General features: G+C 36.4%; 1 protein-coding gene across 3 annotated transcripts in view; it reads left to right on the top strand.

Annotated features, from left to right (window-relative positions):
* The window catches only part of SGCE (sarcoglycan epsilon), a 67002-nt gene that overhangs the window by 10031 nt on the left and 39695 nt on the right, over nt 1-17276 (top strand). For all 3 annotated transcript variants that reach the window (XM_073898845.1, XM_073898844.1, XM_025873266.2), the window contains exon 2: nt 16176-16298. In XM_073898845.1, the coding sequence (XP_073754946.1) occupies nt 16176-16298 (123 nt within the window). The remainder of the gene's footprint in view (nt 1-16175; nt 16299-17276) is intronic.

The raw sequence follows: 17276 nt of genomic DNA, 5'->3' as shown, positions 1-17276 counted from the left end.
ACATCTACTTTTTAAGAAATCACATTTAAAGGAATCCAAAGTTTCCTTCATATTAGTTGTAGATTAAATGTAATAAGAGCTCACATTTTTTGAGAACGTATTATGTGCAAAGCCCTCTTCTGAAGGTTTTAAATGTATTGTCTCATTTAATAACTCATAAAATGTTTCTATGAAGCAGACACTAAACTGTCCCAGCCAGAGAAGGAAACCGAGGTACAGAGACATTGCATAACTTGCCCAGTGGACAAAAACTGGGATTTCAACCCAGACATTCTGTCTTCAGACACTCTGATAGAAAACACTATCTTTCTGTTTTCCAACTTCATTTCACTCTGAAGTCTAATATCTTACCTAGCTTGTGCTAAAATTATAAAACTCAAATAATTTTCAAATGTGTTTAATAATTCCTGATGTCTTGCCCTGCTGGAACTCTAATGTTTTAACAAAGTTTGAAGACTTCTTATTTTGGCATTCTTGGGTTTAAAATCCTGCTGTAACATTTCTCTTAGCAATAGCTTTTCCTGAGGTTGGAGTGGACAGTCCTCCTCAGCAAAGCTTTCTCCCCCCATAGTTTCCAACTTTCTAGATTTCCTATTTTAATGAAGTGTGTGTGTGTGTATTCATGCACATAATGCATGGAATTAATTTTTATGGGCATTGCCTCATTCCAGCTATTTCTAATCTACAGTCAGGGGAAACTTACTTTTTCTAGAAAGAAAAATAAGTCGAAGATGACCTACTAGTAATAACAGTACTTCAAATTACATTTAAAAATATGTAGTTTATACATAGCTTTCCCATTTAACCATTTGGGGTTAGTATTGATGAGTAGATGACATGGACTTTGCAGTAAGCCAAGAAATGGGTTCAATACCCAACTCTGCCACTTGGTAAACACATGACCTGGGGTAAGTTTCATAATTTCCCAAGACTTCTTGTCCTCATGGCAGAATGGAACTAATAATACCTACTCCACATAGACGATAATGTAAGGATTAAATCAGTTAATATGTATAAAGCCCTGAGTGTAGTGCCTCACACTTAGCATTCAAAACATGGTAGCTAACAATAATGTCAAAGACCATTGTTTCGAGAGACAAATATGAAGATATCTTAATATAAGGGACAATTGAAAAAGTATTAAGGATGGTTGCAGAAAGGAAGGGAAGAGAAGATGTAGGGGACAAGGAGGCAACATAGCGACGTGGGGAATGGTGAGAGAAGCAGAGAGATGTTGGGGACGTGAGCTATATATCCACTTTGTGAAAACAGAGTCTGTGTGCCGTTCAAGTGAAATGTGAAAAGAGACAGATGAGACCGTGGACAGAGAAAGACGTGACAGTTCGGTTCTAAGGTGAGTGCATTAATCAGATTAAATTTCATTTGGCATTTCCTGCTGTTTACTTGGACAGCGGTGTCGGAGTAAGTTACTGTTTATTATTTCTTTCCCTTGACATTCTGATTAGCTCATCAGCAATCAGTCACCATTCACAGCTCTTCAGTTATTTTTATTAAATAACAAACCCCTCCTCCCCAAGTCTGCAAATTATTCAGGTTTGGGAAAGAGTAATGTCTCTTCAGAGCGTGCTCGCCCCAGGCCAGATGAAATGTCGTCAGTCATGCTGCTACAAGACTCAGAATAAATCGTGGGATCTTAAGACAAACTTTAAGCATTGTATGGTTTCGAGGGAATTTTAAGGACATGCCAGCCACGTTTGGATTAATTCAGGCTTTGATGATTTCTGAGAGGGAGCGTTGAGGAATTGGTTAAATTGTATATGCCAGTTAATGGTGTGAATGTCTTCTTATTTGGGGCTGTGTAAGCACAGTATGTATGTTTTTCTTTGCTTTTGTGTTTATGAATTAGAGCAAAACTCATATCCAGGTACAATTGTAGCAGAGATTATCATGAACTCAGTGAGCACAGTGGAATTTCTTTCAAGATTTCTGAGGATGGTCTGTTATCTTTGGAAAGAGTCCAAGAACCAGTCTATACACATTAAAATTTTTTTGCACATTATATTTAATCTTGAAAAGTTATGTATAGGGCAAATATTTTCTAAATTGAGTTATATTTTCCCATGCTAACTAAGGAAATTTGTTCTCACAGAAAAAGAAATGCTCTGGTCCCTTTCTAACAAAAATCAAACTTTGAAATCATAATGTTTTTTGGTGAGTATCTACATTTGTCATTGCACGGATTATAGTAATTTTCTATACAAGAAGCTAGTCGAGTGGATCCACGATCTTGGACAACAATTAAAAACAAACAGTTAGGGCTCCTGGGTGGCTCAGTTGGTTAAGCGACTGCCTTCAGCTCGGGTCATGATCCTGGAGTCCCGGGATCGAGTCCCGCATCGGGCTCCCGGCTCAGCAGGGAGCCTGCTTCTCCCTCTGACCTTCTCCCCTCTCATGCTGTTTCTCTCTCTCTCTCTCAAGTAAATGAATAAAATCTTTAAAAAAAAACAAACAAACAGTTATTTCCATGTTACTGAGATTTCTCCCCCTGAGGTGTGGGACTTGAATGTTTAAGCAGACACACCATCCATGATGTTGTGTCTTGCCTTTAGTGACATTGTCTGGTGAGTAGAGTCATAAAAATGTTGTCTTTTTTTTTTTTTTTTTTTTTTAGATTTATTGGACTGCAGTCTTCTGTGGTCAGAGGAGAACTTTAGATGGATCACTATGAACTTTTTAAAAAATGAATATGCTCAAAGCCATGCTGGCCTTAAAATAGAGCAATATCAGTGGGATATCTTACGCTGCTTCCATTTTTTAATGATTGGGAAACCAATCACATTTGTCTTTTGAATCCTGTAAAAACCAACTGGTCTACCCTTACATAGGACCTGGAAATTATGAGCAATGATACGCTGGCTCACCTGGCAAGGACGTGACAGAGTGTAAGACAAAAATATCTCACGGACTTGTTATCCTAGTGAATTCTTTAAATCACCCATAAAGTACAATATGTGTAATTTTGTGTGTATAACTCTGAATACTGATTCTTATGCATACATAGTCTGAGAACCAATGGGCTAGAATAAAGGAAGGAATAAAAGGGGTGCTGTCTGGATACTCAAACCATTCTTTCTTTATGATAACTCCCCAATCCATGGGAGAGTTTTTCATCTCTAAGGTCAGCCTACATTTGGCACATATGCTATGACTCAGTTGAACATCCTATCTACCCTTGGGTTCTGTAGTTCTCCTCTCAGTCTTCTAGAGTTCATATTTGTATATGAGAATTGCCTGATGAAATTGTGTAACCTAAACTCTCCACAGTGGAGTCGTGAATATGTGTTTTTAAAATTTTTTTTGTGATGAATTTTTGAGGGTGTGAATATGTATTTTTAGAGAGGTACAAGTGATTCTTATGTGTTGCCTGTGGAACCCAGTGATCAGGAGAACACAGGGAGTGGGGTATTTTGCCACAGCAGACTACTATGAACATTTTTCATCCTATTTTAGCGTAAATTATTTAGGAAGTGATGACAGTATTTTTCATCTAGATTTAAAAGGACCTAATTTCAGTTGTTAAGCAAATCAACCATTTATTAGGTGAATCATCCAGAAGATTGATCTTTTAGTATATATAAAATTAGTACACTTAAGTTCACATATTTTAAAAAATTACACACCAACCAAGTCATTTATTTGCTTGGGATGCTAGAGCCTTTGATTTCCACTCGCGGGTTATCACTGAAATGATCACCTGAGGTTTTGTTTGCTTGTTTGTTGGTTTTTAATAACTTGGGTTTTGAATTGTATTCTTTTTTTTATTTTGGAAGGGAACTTGATATTTCTCCTAATTTTGTTTAAGCTCAGAATTTTCTTCAAAATTCAGTTTAAAAAAGAATGTACATTTCCTCTCTGATTTACTAAGGTGAGGAGCCCTTTCAACACGAAGTGTCCTGTGCCCCTACCGGTGTTTGTCTTCACTTGTCCTTACTTTCTGAATCATGAGGTGTTTTCTTTGCTTGTGTACGCTGGTCTCACCCATTCTGGTTTCTCTTGCATTGCATCTCATCGGTTTTGCTCCTTTCTTTATCCTCCGTCTGTTTCCCTCTTGTCTTTTCCTCAGCTTCTGAACAAAATCTCTTTCCCCACGTTCACATAACCAGCCCTCTCTGCATCTTGCTCCATCTCAATCTATCTAGCGTGTCATTTCATCTCTTTGCTCCCCTATCCTGGCCAATGTTCTTGAAAGATTAACTGTATTTGCTACATCTACATCTTGACCTTTTGCGGTTTGGCTTCTATTCTTATCCCTTTGTTGGAACTCCACTTTCAAGGAGTCACCAGTAACTTCTCACTTTACACATCTAGCAGTCTTTTCTAAACTCTCATTCTCTTTGACCTTTATGTGAGGGTGTGGATTCCACCCTCCTTGATATCTCTTCTGTTGACATATGTGACACTTCAGGCTTGGTTGTCCAACCTCTCTGACTGCCTTGTCTCTGATTTCTTTGCTGAATCATCCTCTGTGCTTGCTATATAAATGTATTTATTAACGTGTTCTTCTGCCTTTGCTGTCCCTCCCACTTTTGTGTGTGTGTGTGTTCCTAGTTGCTATATTTCAGCTCCAGAAGCTAGGACCAAACTGTGGGGTATATCCTGGGGGATTCTGGGACGGAGCTGAACCCAGAGGGAACATACCTGAGATGGCTAGATGAAGGGAGAATGAGATGGAGACCCGGTGTTATAGTTAGGAAAACGGTACCCAAATCCCATGTCTGACAGGTAAGAATAAAAAATAGGGCAGTAAGCCATAAGAGTGGTAGTTTGGTTGATGGGAAATAGGGTAGATGAATGACTCAAGAACATGAAGGTGTATTATCTCCGATCACTTTGGATATGAGAGTGCCTAGTACATGTTACCTGGGAGCATGGTCTGTTTAAAGAATTGTACTGGGGTTTGGCTTCAACCGTCATTCCGCTGGGGATGAATGTCCAAATCTGTATCTGAAGCCCCAGTAAGTTCTTTTATGCACCAGAGTTCTATTTCCATCTTCCTCTTAGATGGTTTTACCTGGATATCCATGTGGTACCCCGAATTTAATATGGCTGAAATTTATCATCTTTCTCCTGAAACTGACTCCTTTTTTGGGGGGATTCCTAATGTATCACTGTTCTGTGTCACTCTGGATCAAATCTTTAAAGTCATCTGATTCCCCTTTTTTAACTAACCCACATGCAGCAATTTGAAAACTTTGTCAGTATTATCTCCATGATGTCATATAACTAGCCCCACCTTTATTTTCAATTTATGGGCTGACTGCTACCCTACGTTCCAGAGATAACTCCCTACTTATTAGCCCCTAACCCCAATTATGTTCATTTCTGCCAGTGTAATGTTTCCAAAACTCAACTGTGAAATTTAAATGATACTTAAACTTATGACAACATCCCTAGCCAGGGATAATGGCTTCCCCCCTCAGGGTTTTGTAGTACTTATGTTTTCTACCACTGTGTGTATGTGTAATTATTATGTATGTATATATATATATATATATATATATTTCATACATATTTGGGTACATGAATTATCAATCCTTGTAGATTGTAAACTTGTTGGGGTGTAGTTCCTGTGTCTTGTTTACCCTGTATCCCCACATATGCCTTGTACTGACATGCAACAAATATTTATTAAGTGGAATTAAACAGCTAGTTGGGCTAGAAGGAATCTAATCTCCGTTAATAGTAGGTGACCTAGAATAGTCATTTTAATTTGACATTAATTTCATTTTTTGTGCATTTGTTTTATTCTGAAAAGCTTTTTTATTAAGCTGTGCTGATGGCATAAATGGAACAGTTAACTGGAAGACCAAACAGGCCAACAGTTTTATTATCAGCAGAAAAATGACTGGTGGGAAGAAAGATGGTGAGTTTAGGTGGTAAATCTAAATCTCCTTTGCAGAGTCAATTAAATGTCTGCTTCCAGTATTCCTTTTGCTTTTTTAGTCACGTGTGGATTTTTTTTTTTTGATAAGTCAGTCTGAAAAACTCCAGTTTTGTTTTTCTAATCTTCTAAAACTTCTGATCCTTTATGTTCTTAATCCATTATTTTCTAAGTTTTTTTCCTTTGCCATAGTTTTGCCTTTTTTTTAACTAAAAATAATTCCTGTTTTTAACCTATTGTGACCCTTATCCAGTCACTAGCTTGCCACTTATAAAAATTGTTCCAGTGTGGTCATTATAACAATTTATTTATAACATTGAAAAACATTAAGAATCATGCTTAACATAAATCATTTTAAAAACAGTATTTGTACAACCTTAGAAAAATGGTCATAAAATATTTTGGCTAATTGTGGATGATTTCCTGACTGATTGTTTAGTTGCAAAACCAAATTGATATGTTTTGCTATTAAATAATTAGATGGCACTTATTTTCTATAGGAAAGGTGACCTGACCCTTGGATGATTGATTATTTTTTCTAAATTTTTTCTTCCCTATCATAAATGTGTCCATTAGCAATATGCCAGGACCTTTGAAATAATGCATTTCATCAGGGAGAAAAAGACTTACTTAATAACCAAAAGATTAGTAGTTTTCAAAATGTCAGTTTTCATCATGAGCTTTTAGTTAATATTTCTTGATTATTTGCCTTTAAGACCTCTCTGCCCACCACCCCTTGCCCCAGCCCCCACCCCCCCACACACAAAATTTTGGCTATATGTGGTCATGCATGTTGATATGTAGCCTGGTTTCCATAACTTTGGGGCAACCAAAGTGTCTATGAAAATAACAACAATTTAAAAATGTTTTTAAAAGAACAGTCATTTTGGGTGATAAAATAGCTTTACCGCCATATAACAAATCCTGGGTACCTTGTAGGAGTGATTCCTGGCTTACCTCGTTGTCTACATACAGCCCTAAAGTTGGGAATCACTAGCTTTTTCCAGCTCATACCAAATATTCCTTAGGTGGAATCACCCACTTCCAGATCTGTTTCACAATAGGACAGAGGCTTCCAATTCTCCTCTACTCTGCTGTTTTTGAAACAAACCCGCAAACACCTTTGCATTTCTAAGGAATTTTTGTTGCTAATATCTATAAGAAAACATAGAGTTTTATAACAATAACTTTCCATGAGAGGATCACAAAAATTTATTTTAAAAAGCACTAAATGCATTTATTTTAGGTCCTAAACCCATCATCTCATAGTCCTTTCCCCACACCCTCCTTAGATATTCTCAAAGGATTCTCCCTGGTTTCTTCAAGGGAATTACCCCTGATGACCACCTGTGTCTGGTAGGTTCCTTAATCAAGCTGAGGGCCCTCAGCTTCTTAGACACATCCACTCTGCCTGTGTTCTAATCCTCCTAGTTATGGCCCCAGGTGGCCCTCAAGGTTGCCATCTGCAATGTTATAATGCTCTGTCATCTCCTGAGGATTTGGGACCTGCCCTGATTTCCTGGTGCCCCATATGAGATCACCAAAAACTTTCCCTTTGGACTTCATACCATTCTGCACTAAATTTACAGTCATCTTTTTTTTTTTTCTTCAGTTCCTTCTCTTTAACTTTGATCTCTAGAACTCCTGTCATCTTTGAATATGTTCCTCTGTTTCCATTTGATTTGCTAAAAAGGTGTTCTATAAGAAGCTCTTAAACGCTGTTGAGTCATCTACTCTGGTGCTTTCTTAGTGAAATGTACTATTCCAAGACCTTTGCATACAGCCTTCTCCAGAATCTTCAAGAGATACTTGTCTCTTCCTCTTTTAAACTTCATGCTCCCATTGGACCGCCATTTGATTTTTCTCCTTGGAACCTGAGTGATGACCATAGTTCTCAAAATAGAAGTGATCAATATATCTTGAATCTACTGAGGTACCACATCCTCAGTTTCTTTGAACTCATCTTTAGCTTCTTCTCCCTTCTTGGTCTCCTCATCCAATTTAAATCCTATCATTGTAGTTCTATATACAGAGAATATGGGGAGAATAATACATTTCATTAATTGTATAAAGAGAATTATTTCCAGTTGCTGATGTAGCAAGGCCATTTTAAGTGTTACTGCAGATATCAAATGTTCTTTGAGATGTTCTTGACCATGAGTCCCAAGCATCTCTTTTTGACAATTTCAAGAGAGCACAAAAGATTGTAAGAGCATTTATATAGTAAAATAAGTTTAGTGATTGTATTTTTTGTATAACTTTCTTTTAAAATAATGTTCAGTTCTAAATTTTAGCAGTGGGATGGTGTCTCTTCCGTAAATAGGATTTTGAGGAATTTGTTAGAGTCCAGAGCAACACATTTGGCATCATTCTACCTTGATATACATTCAATACTTAAAAAAAATCATAAAGAGCCCTCTAAATGTGGATTCCCTTTTCTTTTTCCTAGGGTAGAGTTAGACAAACTTAAAATTTACCCCAGAATAATGTAAATAAAAAAGGAATAAGCTTTCATATTACTAACTTATATACTTCATTTAGATAAATATTTTTAAATTCTCCTTTCTTACTTAAGACAACTCATTTTCCAAAATGGGTTAGCCTTAGGTTTACTGACAGACTTTCATTGCTTTTTTTCTTAAGAAACAAAAAATAAACTTCCTCCTAAGAGCAAGTCAAAATAATCATGTACTGATTTCCTATTTATTTTCCACTTAAATGTTAAACTTGAATTTGACCTTCTTGGGAATGAAGTACTATGTACTCTGAATAATTTGTTAGACTTTTCTTCTGCCATCTTAGAGGAGCTCCTCTTTAGCTCACTGACAGTCAAGGAATGGGCAAGGCTTGAAGATAGAAATATCTCTCTAGATGCCTTCTTTTTCTGTGTGGTTGGAGAGCAACATGAAGTGCTCCTAGGACTGAAAATACATGCTCTTCTTTGCCTCTGAAGGGTGGCAAAGTCAGGACGAAGAATCACAAAGTTCCAAGACCTCAAAGGACTGTCTATCAGGGAGATGAGTTTCTCCTTCTAGGCTCTGGTTATGCTGGCTGAAATGTCTCCTTTTAAACTTCAGGTTTGTTTCTTTCTTTAAACAAAAGAATCTTTAGGTTTGTTTCTTTCTTGAAATTGTGATTGCCAAAGCACTTCTTCCAATTGTGCGGTGTTATTACGATAACTTCACAAAATAAAGAATGAACTTGGATTATCTGGTCAAATTCTGGTTTGTCATCAAACAAGAGAGACAATTAAGAAAGTGAAGGTGTTATGCAGCATAATTAGCTTGCCGTAGCGAGTCATAATAATATAATGTACAGCCACCAAATGTATTACCTTATGTTTTCAAATCAACAAAGTACGTGACTTCCTGGGTTCAAGTCACTGGCTTTTCCCCTTACTATTCTTGTAGGCTTGAACCTATCGTTTTGTCTCTCTGGATTCAGTTTTGTTGTCTATAAAATGAAGGACTGAACTCTCCAGGAGAGCAAGTGCATGCCAACTCTGATTGGTAGTATCTGTCAGGAATTCTGGGTTAAGTAGAATGCTGAGGCCATATCCAAGTAGGAAGTAATGCTATGATCTCTCTTTAGTTAGAGAAATATATTTGGCATGCTCAGACAGGATGACATCTAAAGCCCTTTTCAACTGCAACGTTCATGAGACTAAGTTTATTGATCACCAATTAACAATGGTTTGCAACCACTTTCCAGCTGACATTTAAGAAAAAAACAACAGGAGAAAACAAAAACATGTGATCATTATATGGAAAATCAAGACGTTTAACAAAATAGTTTCGGTAAGTGGCTTTGGTTGGGAGAGAGAGAGGGGGGAAAAATCTTTTTACTTTTTGTAGAAAAAGACACAAATCGTGGTTTGTCCTCTTCATGTAAAGAACAGTGCCCTTATCTCTTAGAGGAATGAAGTTTAAAAAGGCAATGTAATGCCTTCCTTGTGACGAATTCTATGGCCTAGGCGTGCTCTGCAAAATAGAAAGGGTTGCTGGCCACCGCCAAATGAATGGCCTACAGCACTTTGATGTTGAGTAAACTCAAAGGTGAAGGGCAGACAGCTGAGAAAAGTTTCTGATTCAAAACCAAGATTTTTAAAGCGGGACTGATAAAACACCAGGTAAATCTTGGTGAGGAAAAACAACCAAACAGGTTGTGTGCCTGGCTGGATACTGATGTCCCTCAGAATATTTATCTACAGCAATTATCTGGTTTGATAATTAAATTTTAGTTTGACTATAGAAATAACACATTAAAAAATAGGTTGGGAAGGAAACCATAAATACATCAGACTCTGAAAACCCTGAAATGAGTTCTCTCAATGCAGAGATAGCAAATGAGATTTATCTCTTATAATCAATTCTGATTAATTGGTAGCAGCTTCTCCGAGTGCTATGGATACCAGGGCTCCGAGCCTCAGAGAGGGCTTTTAGCTGTTAAAGCTATGAAATGTAAGACAAGTCTTATTTTTTTTCTGACAGAACTTATAATTTTTAATTATCAGGGGTGATCATGTAGTAAAATAAGTTTAGCAATTATATTTTTAATGTAACTTTCTTTTAAAATAATATTCCCATCCTTAACATTAGGATTAACATAAGGATTCTTAATGTAAAGAGGATTTTGAGGAATGGAAATGTCTTAGTCTTTAGGTAAAAGTTTATTTTCAAAGCTATACCAGATAAATGACTGTTCAGCATTATCTTTCATCTTAAACGTCTTTAAAAATCTTCATCATTTTTACCCCCAGTTTTTTTTTTTCTGGATAATACTTACTACCAAGGCAATACTATGAAGAGTTGAGAAATATGCATCATGTTATTTAAGTAATTTGCACTCAGTTAAAGCACCCTTGTCATACTTCCCATTGAATAGCTTATCTCTTAAAACTCTCTGAACATGAGAGGCAAATTAACAAAATTGAAATGCTTTTAGAAATAGACTTTAATTTCTTATTAATAAATTACTTATTAATTATAGTGCATTATAATATTCTTAGGCTGACTTAGCTATTGCTAAGGGTAATAGATCACTTAATCAATAGATCTCTTTGTTTAAATTATGCAGCATATTTCCCACACAACAAATATGTAAGAAATTATTTTATACAACACATTAAATCCATTCATTTTGATTTGACAGTTCATGTTTACATAATGTATGGGTTGAATTAAGACTTTCTATGGTACACTTATTTATTTCTGAATGCATTTAATACATGGAGTTTACGCTGCCATTGCAAGTAATGGCTATGTCCCAATTATAGCAAGATCATCTATTCAGAAGTATACCGCATCAGCTAAGGACCAGGAAATAAGCCACAGAAGGGTCTTCGGGTGGCCAAAATCGATGTGGCAAATGCAGGCTTCTGTTTTTCACATCTAGCAGAGCCCCGCGTGCGTTAAGACAGAACAAATTTGTTCTTACTTCAACACACAACGCCACCTCATTTGGTAGTCTGGTTTCTAAACCTGCAGCAGATTAATAGCAGCAAATTAGAAGGAATAGAGAAGCTGCTATAGGAAACATACTGATAACAATGAGAAATGACAGCTGACAAGTTGTCTACAGAGGAGAAAACAGAAAATCTATAAAACAAACAACCTGAAAAAGCATTAGCAGACTGGGACCCGCTAGCAGAGGTGTGTGATCAGTAAATGACAAGGCAACCAAATGGTCCGTAAGGGCATCGTTATATAATAGAGCAGAGTGCAATTATTGGTGTGCCAAATGATGATCCTCTACCATCATGAAAAAGGATTGAGTCAGTACTTGAGAAAACTCAGCTCTCTGAAATGTTTCCTTCTTTGGGGGTTTGTGGTAAAGTCAGGATTTACTATCTTAAACCTTAAACATTAGCAAGTGATGGTGTAAATGGACCTTTTAGAACGATTAATTTGTTGATAAAGCATCTATGAGAGAGAGATACACATAATAGGTACCTAACAAAGGCCACCCGGACGTGAATACTGACAATACTTTATGACTTTCTTCTCAAAGAGTTCTGTGGAGAGACAGCTTTGAGATTTAAATCTAGCTGGGACTTGCAGGGTCTCACACTCAGCAGCTAGTTCATTTTATGACCATGTACTCGTTCTTGGTGATGCAGGCAAAGGTCTGGTGAGTGTTCTCTGGACTTTTTTGCAGAGAAGGGACTTGGTACATGCCTGTGCACGTGCGTATGCCATTAAAAATAATCATTGTGATAATTGTGAAGTTATATGCGTAAATTCATTAGCAATGCACTATCATAATCCTTTCAAAATTTAATGTTTACTAAATACATCCAAATTTGCTTTTGTTTTTAAGTCATTGTAAATAAGCACTCAAATGCACACGCTCATCACGATGTTGCTCCCTTAGGGAGAAAATTTCAAATGGACTATTAATAAAGGGAGACAGGATGCTATTTAGCTAGCATGAGGTCCCACTTTATTGCTATGGCCATCACCGTCTGTTACTTGATTCTTGGCTCTCTGCTATCACATAATTGTTGAAATGGCCTGTAGTTTTTCTGTACCTTATGACTAAAATGTACAGAGAACAGTTTTTGTGAAGTTTTTGGTGGTATGGTAATGAAGGACATTGAACTGCGTTTAGGGAGGGTGATGTAATTACCCTGGCCACTTGCCCATACACCCTTTTGCTCTTCTCAGATGTGTAATTTTTCCTTTAAAAAAATCTGTTATTTATGACTACCTGTCTTCAGTTTTTAATCTTTGCAAATCTAGCTACCGTTGCTGTTTGAAGATGATGTTTTTGACTCCCTGTGGGTTGGACTTTTGGTTTAATTGTTTTTCCCATTAATGGTGATGGATTTGCACGGGATTTAGCCACACACTGGTTTCCAGTTTCATTTGTATCCAGTGGCATGTGTTTGCAGAGGTAATGGATTTGCAGCTGTAGACAATTGCAAAGCCATGCGATACACAGAGAGACCAGACCCTGTGACCTCAGCTTGATTAGCATGACACTGTACACATGTATATTTCAGGGATTATTAGATTTTAGTACTGTGCATTTTTAGAGTTTAAATTTGATTTTCAGGATTTGCTTTTAAGGAAGACAGTATGCTTCAAGCTTTCTGTTTGTGAGTACTACTTAGATACATGTGAGCGCAACACGTGTTAGCCGGAGTGCAGCCGTTGTTGCTATTGGTGCAGACCATATCAGCATTATTTATATAGCTCGCTTTTAGAACAAGAGCCTATAACTTCGAATCCTGTGTCATTTGTTGTTTCCAAAAGGAAGCAAGGTGTAAATACTGCCCAAATAGCCTCTGTTGAAGAGCAATCTGTTTTTTAAGTAGCAAATGGGGAAGGTAAAGGTAAAGGGCGCTTCTCTAAAATGTTGTGTGGGTGCCCATAATTTAAACTGATGCTACAGAAAGGAAGTATTATTTTCACAAACAAAACACAAGGGCTTAGTCATTTTCCATTTCTCGATGATGAATGTACCATACATCCATATCATGTTTTTCTCAAAGTGAATGGCGTCCTAGACTTATAGAGAAGCAGTCTTTACTGTCGAGTTGCCAAGGTAACTGACCAGCAAGGATGCGGCTCAGCAGCTTGCAGAAAGGCAATTGAGTACATGTGAATATGGAAATGTGCATGTCATCTTAAAACCCACGAGGGCCATGGTGAATTGTGGTTTGGCTCTGGAGATCACAGAAAGGATTTTTATGAACCAGAAACTGAGATGTTCTGTACTAGTCCCTGAAGTGAGGTGATACTAGTCCTTGAAGTGAGGTGATAGGCAGTGGCAGGTACCCTATTAGGGTTCCACTTCAGGCCTTGGCAAGTGCTATATAGAAAACAGAATCATTTTAATATTGCTTCCTATGAACAACCTTTCTTTTGGCTTTATAAGCTAGCTTTTACTACCTTATGGCAGCAAAAACTGAGGGAGACTGTCAGGAGTTTGTAATGTAAATGGAGGATGATAACCCATAAACTGCGACACACCTGTGAGAATTAATTCAAGTTATAAAATGGAAATTTAAGTGAAGTATTATATATATATATATATATGCTTAGTCCACAAACATAACAGCTGTGTTTACCTCCACAGTGCTTTTTAACTAGAAGGTATTCATCCATTCAATAGGCATCGATAAAATTATTCAACTATGGCAGACACCTTCTAGGTGCCAAGCAAATAACAAAGGTAAATAAAATTTAGTGCTGGACTTCAAGGTGTTTTAATCTCTAGAAAGAATAAGCTACATAAACTCTGGAGAGATTCCTTTAGGTTATTCAAAATACTCCTGTGCTTTGAATGTAGGGTTGTGATCTGGAATTTAAATACCTTTAGGTATAGAATGAAGTAACTTCTCAGTAGGGGTTCACAAATCTCCATAATTTGACTCTTCTTACCAGTTTTTCTCCTTTTACCTTAATTATACCCCAGGATCACTGGCTTAATTTTTTTTCCTTGAAAGGCCCCCCAGTATTCCACAATTGTATCTTGTACAAGTTTTCACCACTGAAATGCCCGAATTCCCATCTATGAGTTTCAGAATCTTGCTGGTATTTTACGAGCCATGTTGAATTCTACTTCTTACATAAATCTTTTCCAGATCTTTTCCAGCTTCCATTGCTCCTCGCCATCTTTCCAGGTATTGCCAGAGGAGTTTATACCTCAGGTATCATACCTAGTGAGGTGGGCCTTGGTCTCCCAAGCCAGATGGTGGGGAAGGCAGGGAGGGCGTTGGTCTCCCAAGCCAGATGGTGGGGAAGGCAGGGACTGGGTCTCCTTCGTCTTCACATCCTCCACAGCACCTAGCACTCAGGGGACATTGTGGAGTCCAGCGGGGGCGGGGGGGGAGGATATTGCAAATTCTCATCCTCACTGTTTTTCTGTGATTTGTTCATTCTTGTTCTTTGGAATGGGACCATTTCCACAGGTGAGTAAATTGTTCTTGGGGACAAGAAGCTGGGTACTCTAAATGCCATGCAAAGACTACTGAGGAATACTAGCAAAGCAAGTCAGGAAAGGAGGAGTCTCTCAACATACCTAGTTTAAACGTAACTTGCAGCTTCCTTCTGTCTGTCATATAGCCTTTGAAGTTGTGTTTTAGTAGCAAAGCTATGGATACATGAAGCTACAAGCCAAATATTTTAGTTCAGTTCTCCATTTTTGGCAGCCATCCACAGAACTGTAGGGACAAGTTTTCACAGATAAAGAAACATTTTGTGGGAGTTCCTATTTTTATGCTGAAAAATTTGCTGTCAATGATCTTGCTATCTAGGGCTTTTAGTTAGTTGTGAGCCTAGGGTGAGCAACATTGAAGTTCTCAAGGTTAATTACTACATTTACAAATCCTTCAGTGACTAAGAAAAAAGGACTGGATTTATCTGTTTAAAAATTACAGCCACTAGCCAATCAGGAAGATAGAAAAACTAAAAGAGATTGTAGAGGCGACAAGTGTAATGGCAGTAATGTGTTGGTGGAGATGATGATATCACAGGAAAAACAATAGGTGGGAACTAATCAAACCAATTTAGCCAATTTAGTGTACTCACATCACATATCTTAAGTAATCAGCAAATCATGAAATCTGTCCCATTTCATTTAAAGAAATCATTTGCACTGAACTTTATTATCTGATTGTTATTGTTTATTTAGGATACAGCATAGTAGAATAGATTATATTGTGTGATTTATTAAATGTCAGGATCGGGTAAAATGGAATAAAGGAGAGATATGAGGAGAGATACAAGAAATAATACAGAAAAAGTATCCAATGCATTTTTTATGAGTGTATATGAAATTCACCTTATATATACTGATGGCATTATATAGTCTGATATGCTATGTCTAGCAAATAGTTAATACGGTTTAGATTCTTACCATTTAAAAATTACTCTTTATACTTTACTTTGAAAAAAGGAAAAAAAATAAACTGTAGTAATTATGTAGTCATTCAGTTCTCATGATATATTTTGTTGGTAATAATGCCCATAAAAAGAAATTACTGAAAAAATATTATGGATGTCTTCATTATTTAATAACAATTTAAGTTATTAAATGTGCCTAATTTTGTTTATATAATATTTGAAAATCTCTAAACATACCATGTTGAAAGAGTTGTTCCATGTTTTGTCCTGAAATCACTTCTCTTTAAAACAAACTTCTTAACAATATCTTGCATGTTGCTTTAGTTTTCCCAGAAATTTCTAAAGAAGTGAAACACTTCTTTACAGCATAAGTGAATTCATTATTTGTCTCTCTATCTCTTATCTTTCCTCTTTGTTTTCAGTGTACACTATTTTCTCGAAGGTGCACTCTGATCGGAATGTATACCCGTCCGCAGGTGTCCTCTTTGTTCATGTTTTGGAAAGAGAGTATTTTAAGGGGGAATTTCCACCTTACCCCAAGCCTGGTATGTTCTCAGTGGGAAAAAAAAAGTGGTTAACTTATTAATTTTTCTTTTTGTTCAGTGTGCATAATTTAGATGATATATGATCAAATATTACTAACATTATTTGAAATGGTCTGTGTGTGTGATAAATTGGTTGTTGTAGGATATTTCCCATTTTAAGATTAGAAATTTAATTATAGAAGGAAATAACTCATTTTTGAATTTTTTAAAAAAGATTTCTAGTTTTCCAGTGTTGAGTTTTGTGTGTCTGACAAATGACCTACCTACCTATGTTCATGTAGAAATAATTATAGCTGTACAATTATGATTTTTGTATTAAGACTTAGATTCTTACATAGTACATTGATTTTTGGAAGACCAAACATATGTTGTAGAAGGGAATGAAATATGGTATTAAGAAAGAATTCTCAAGAAAGCTTTTACAGTATGAGATAATTTTAACTTCATAATAATATAATGGAGATTAATTTTTCCTTCAAAATAATACCAATTGTGGTGCTTTATTTAATTCACCATTGGTTTAAATGACGTTATGTTGGATTATCATAAATGCCATCAGATTAATGAAGATATAGAAAGAATAGCAAGAAAAAATATATTATTACAACTACTTAAGTAACAAATAAAAAAGGAATTTTCTGAAAATTAGAGCATTAGAATTAATATAAATATTATTTTTGTGGGTTATATGATAAATAACATACCTGAAAACAGTCATAGAAAATAACCATGTTCTCACCAGCAGTAAGAAAAAGTAATCTTTCCATCAGTTATTTAAAAAATGTTTTTTTATGTGGCATTCTATGTTTGCAAAACTATATAAATGAACCTTTTGAACAGTAGCTCCAACGTTTGGGAAGAAAATATGTAGTTAAGAGCATAGTTTCTGGAATCAGCCGAGATTAAATTCTAATCTCACCATTTGAGAAGGTACTTAACTTGAAAAATTACATATCCCATCAGTAAAATTAGGGCTAA

This window comes from Callorhinus ursinus, unplaced genomic scaffold, assembly GCF_003265705.2.
Source record: "Callorhinus ursinus isolate GAN/ISIS: 27379988/994484 unplaced genomic scaffold, GSC_fseal_2.0 scaffold12, whole genome shotgun sequence".
Classification (NCBI taxonomy): Eukaryota; Metazoa; Chordata; class Mammalia; order Carnivora; family Otariidae; genus Callorhinus; species Callorhinus ursinus.
The sequence above is the reverse complement of the archived record's forward strand: the minus strand, read 5'-3'. Positions and strand labels throughout refer to the sequence as shown.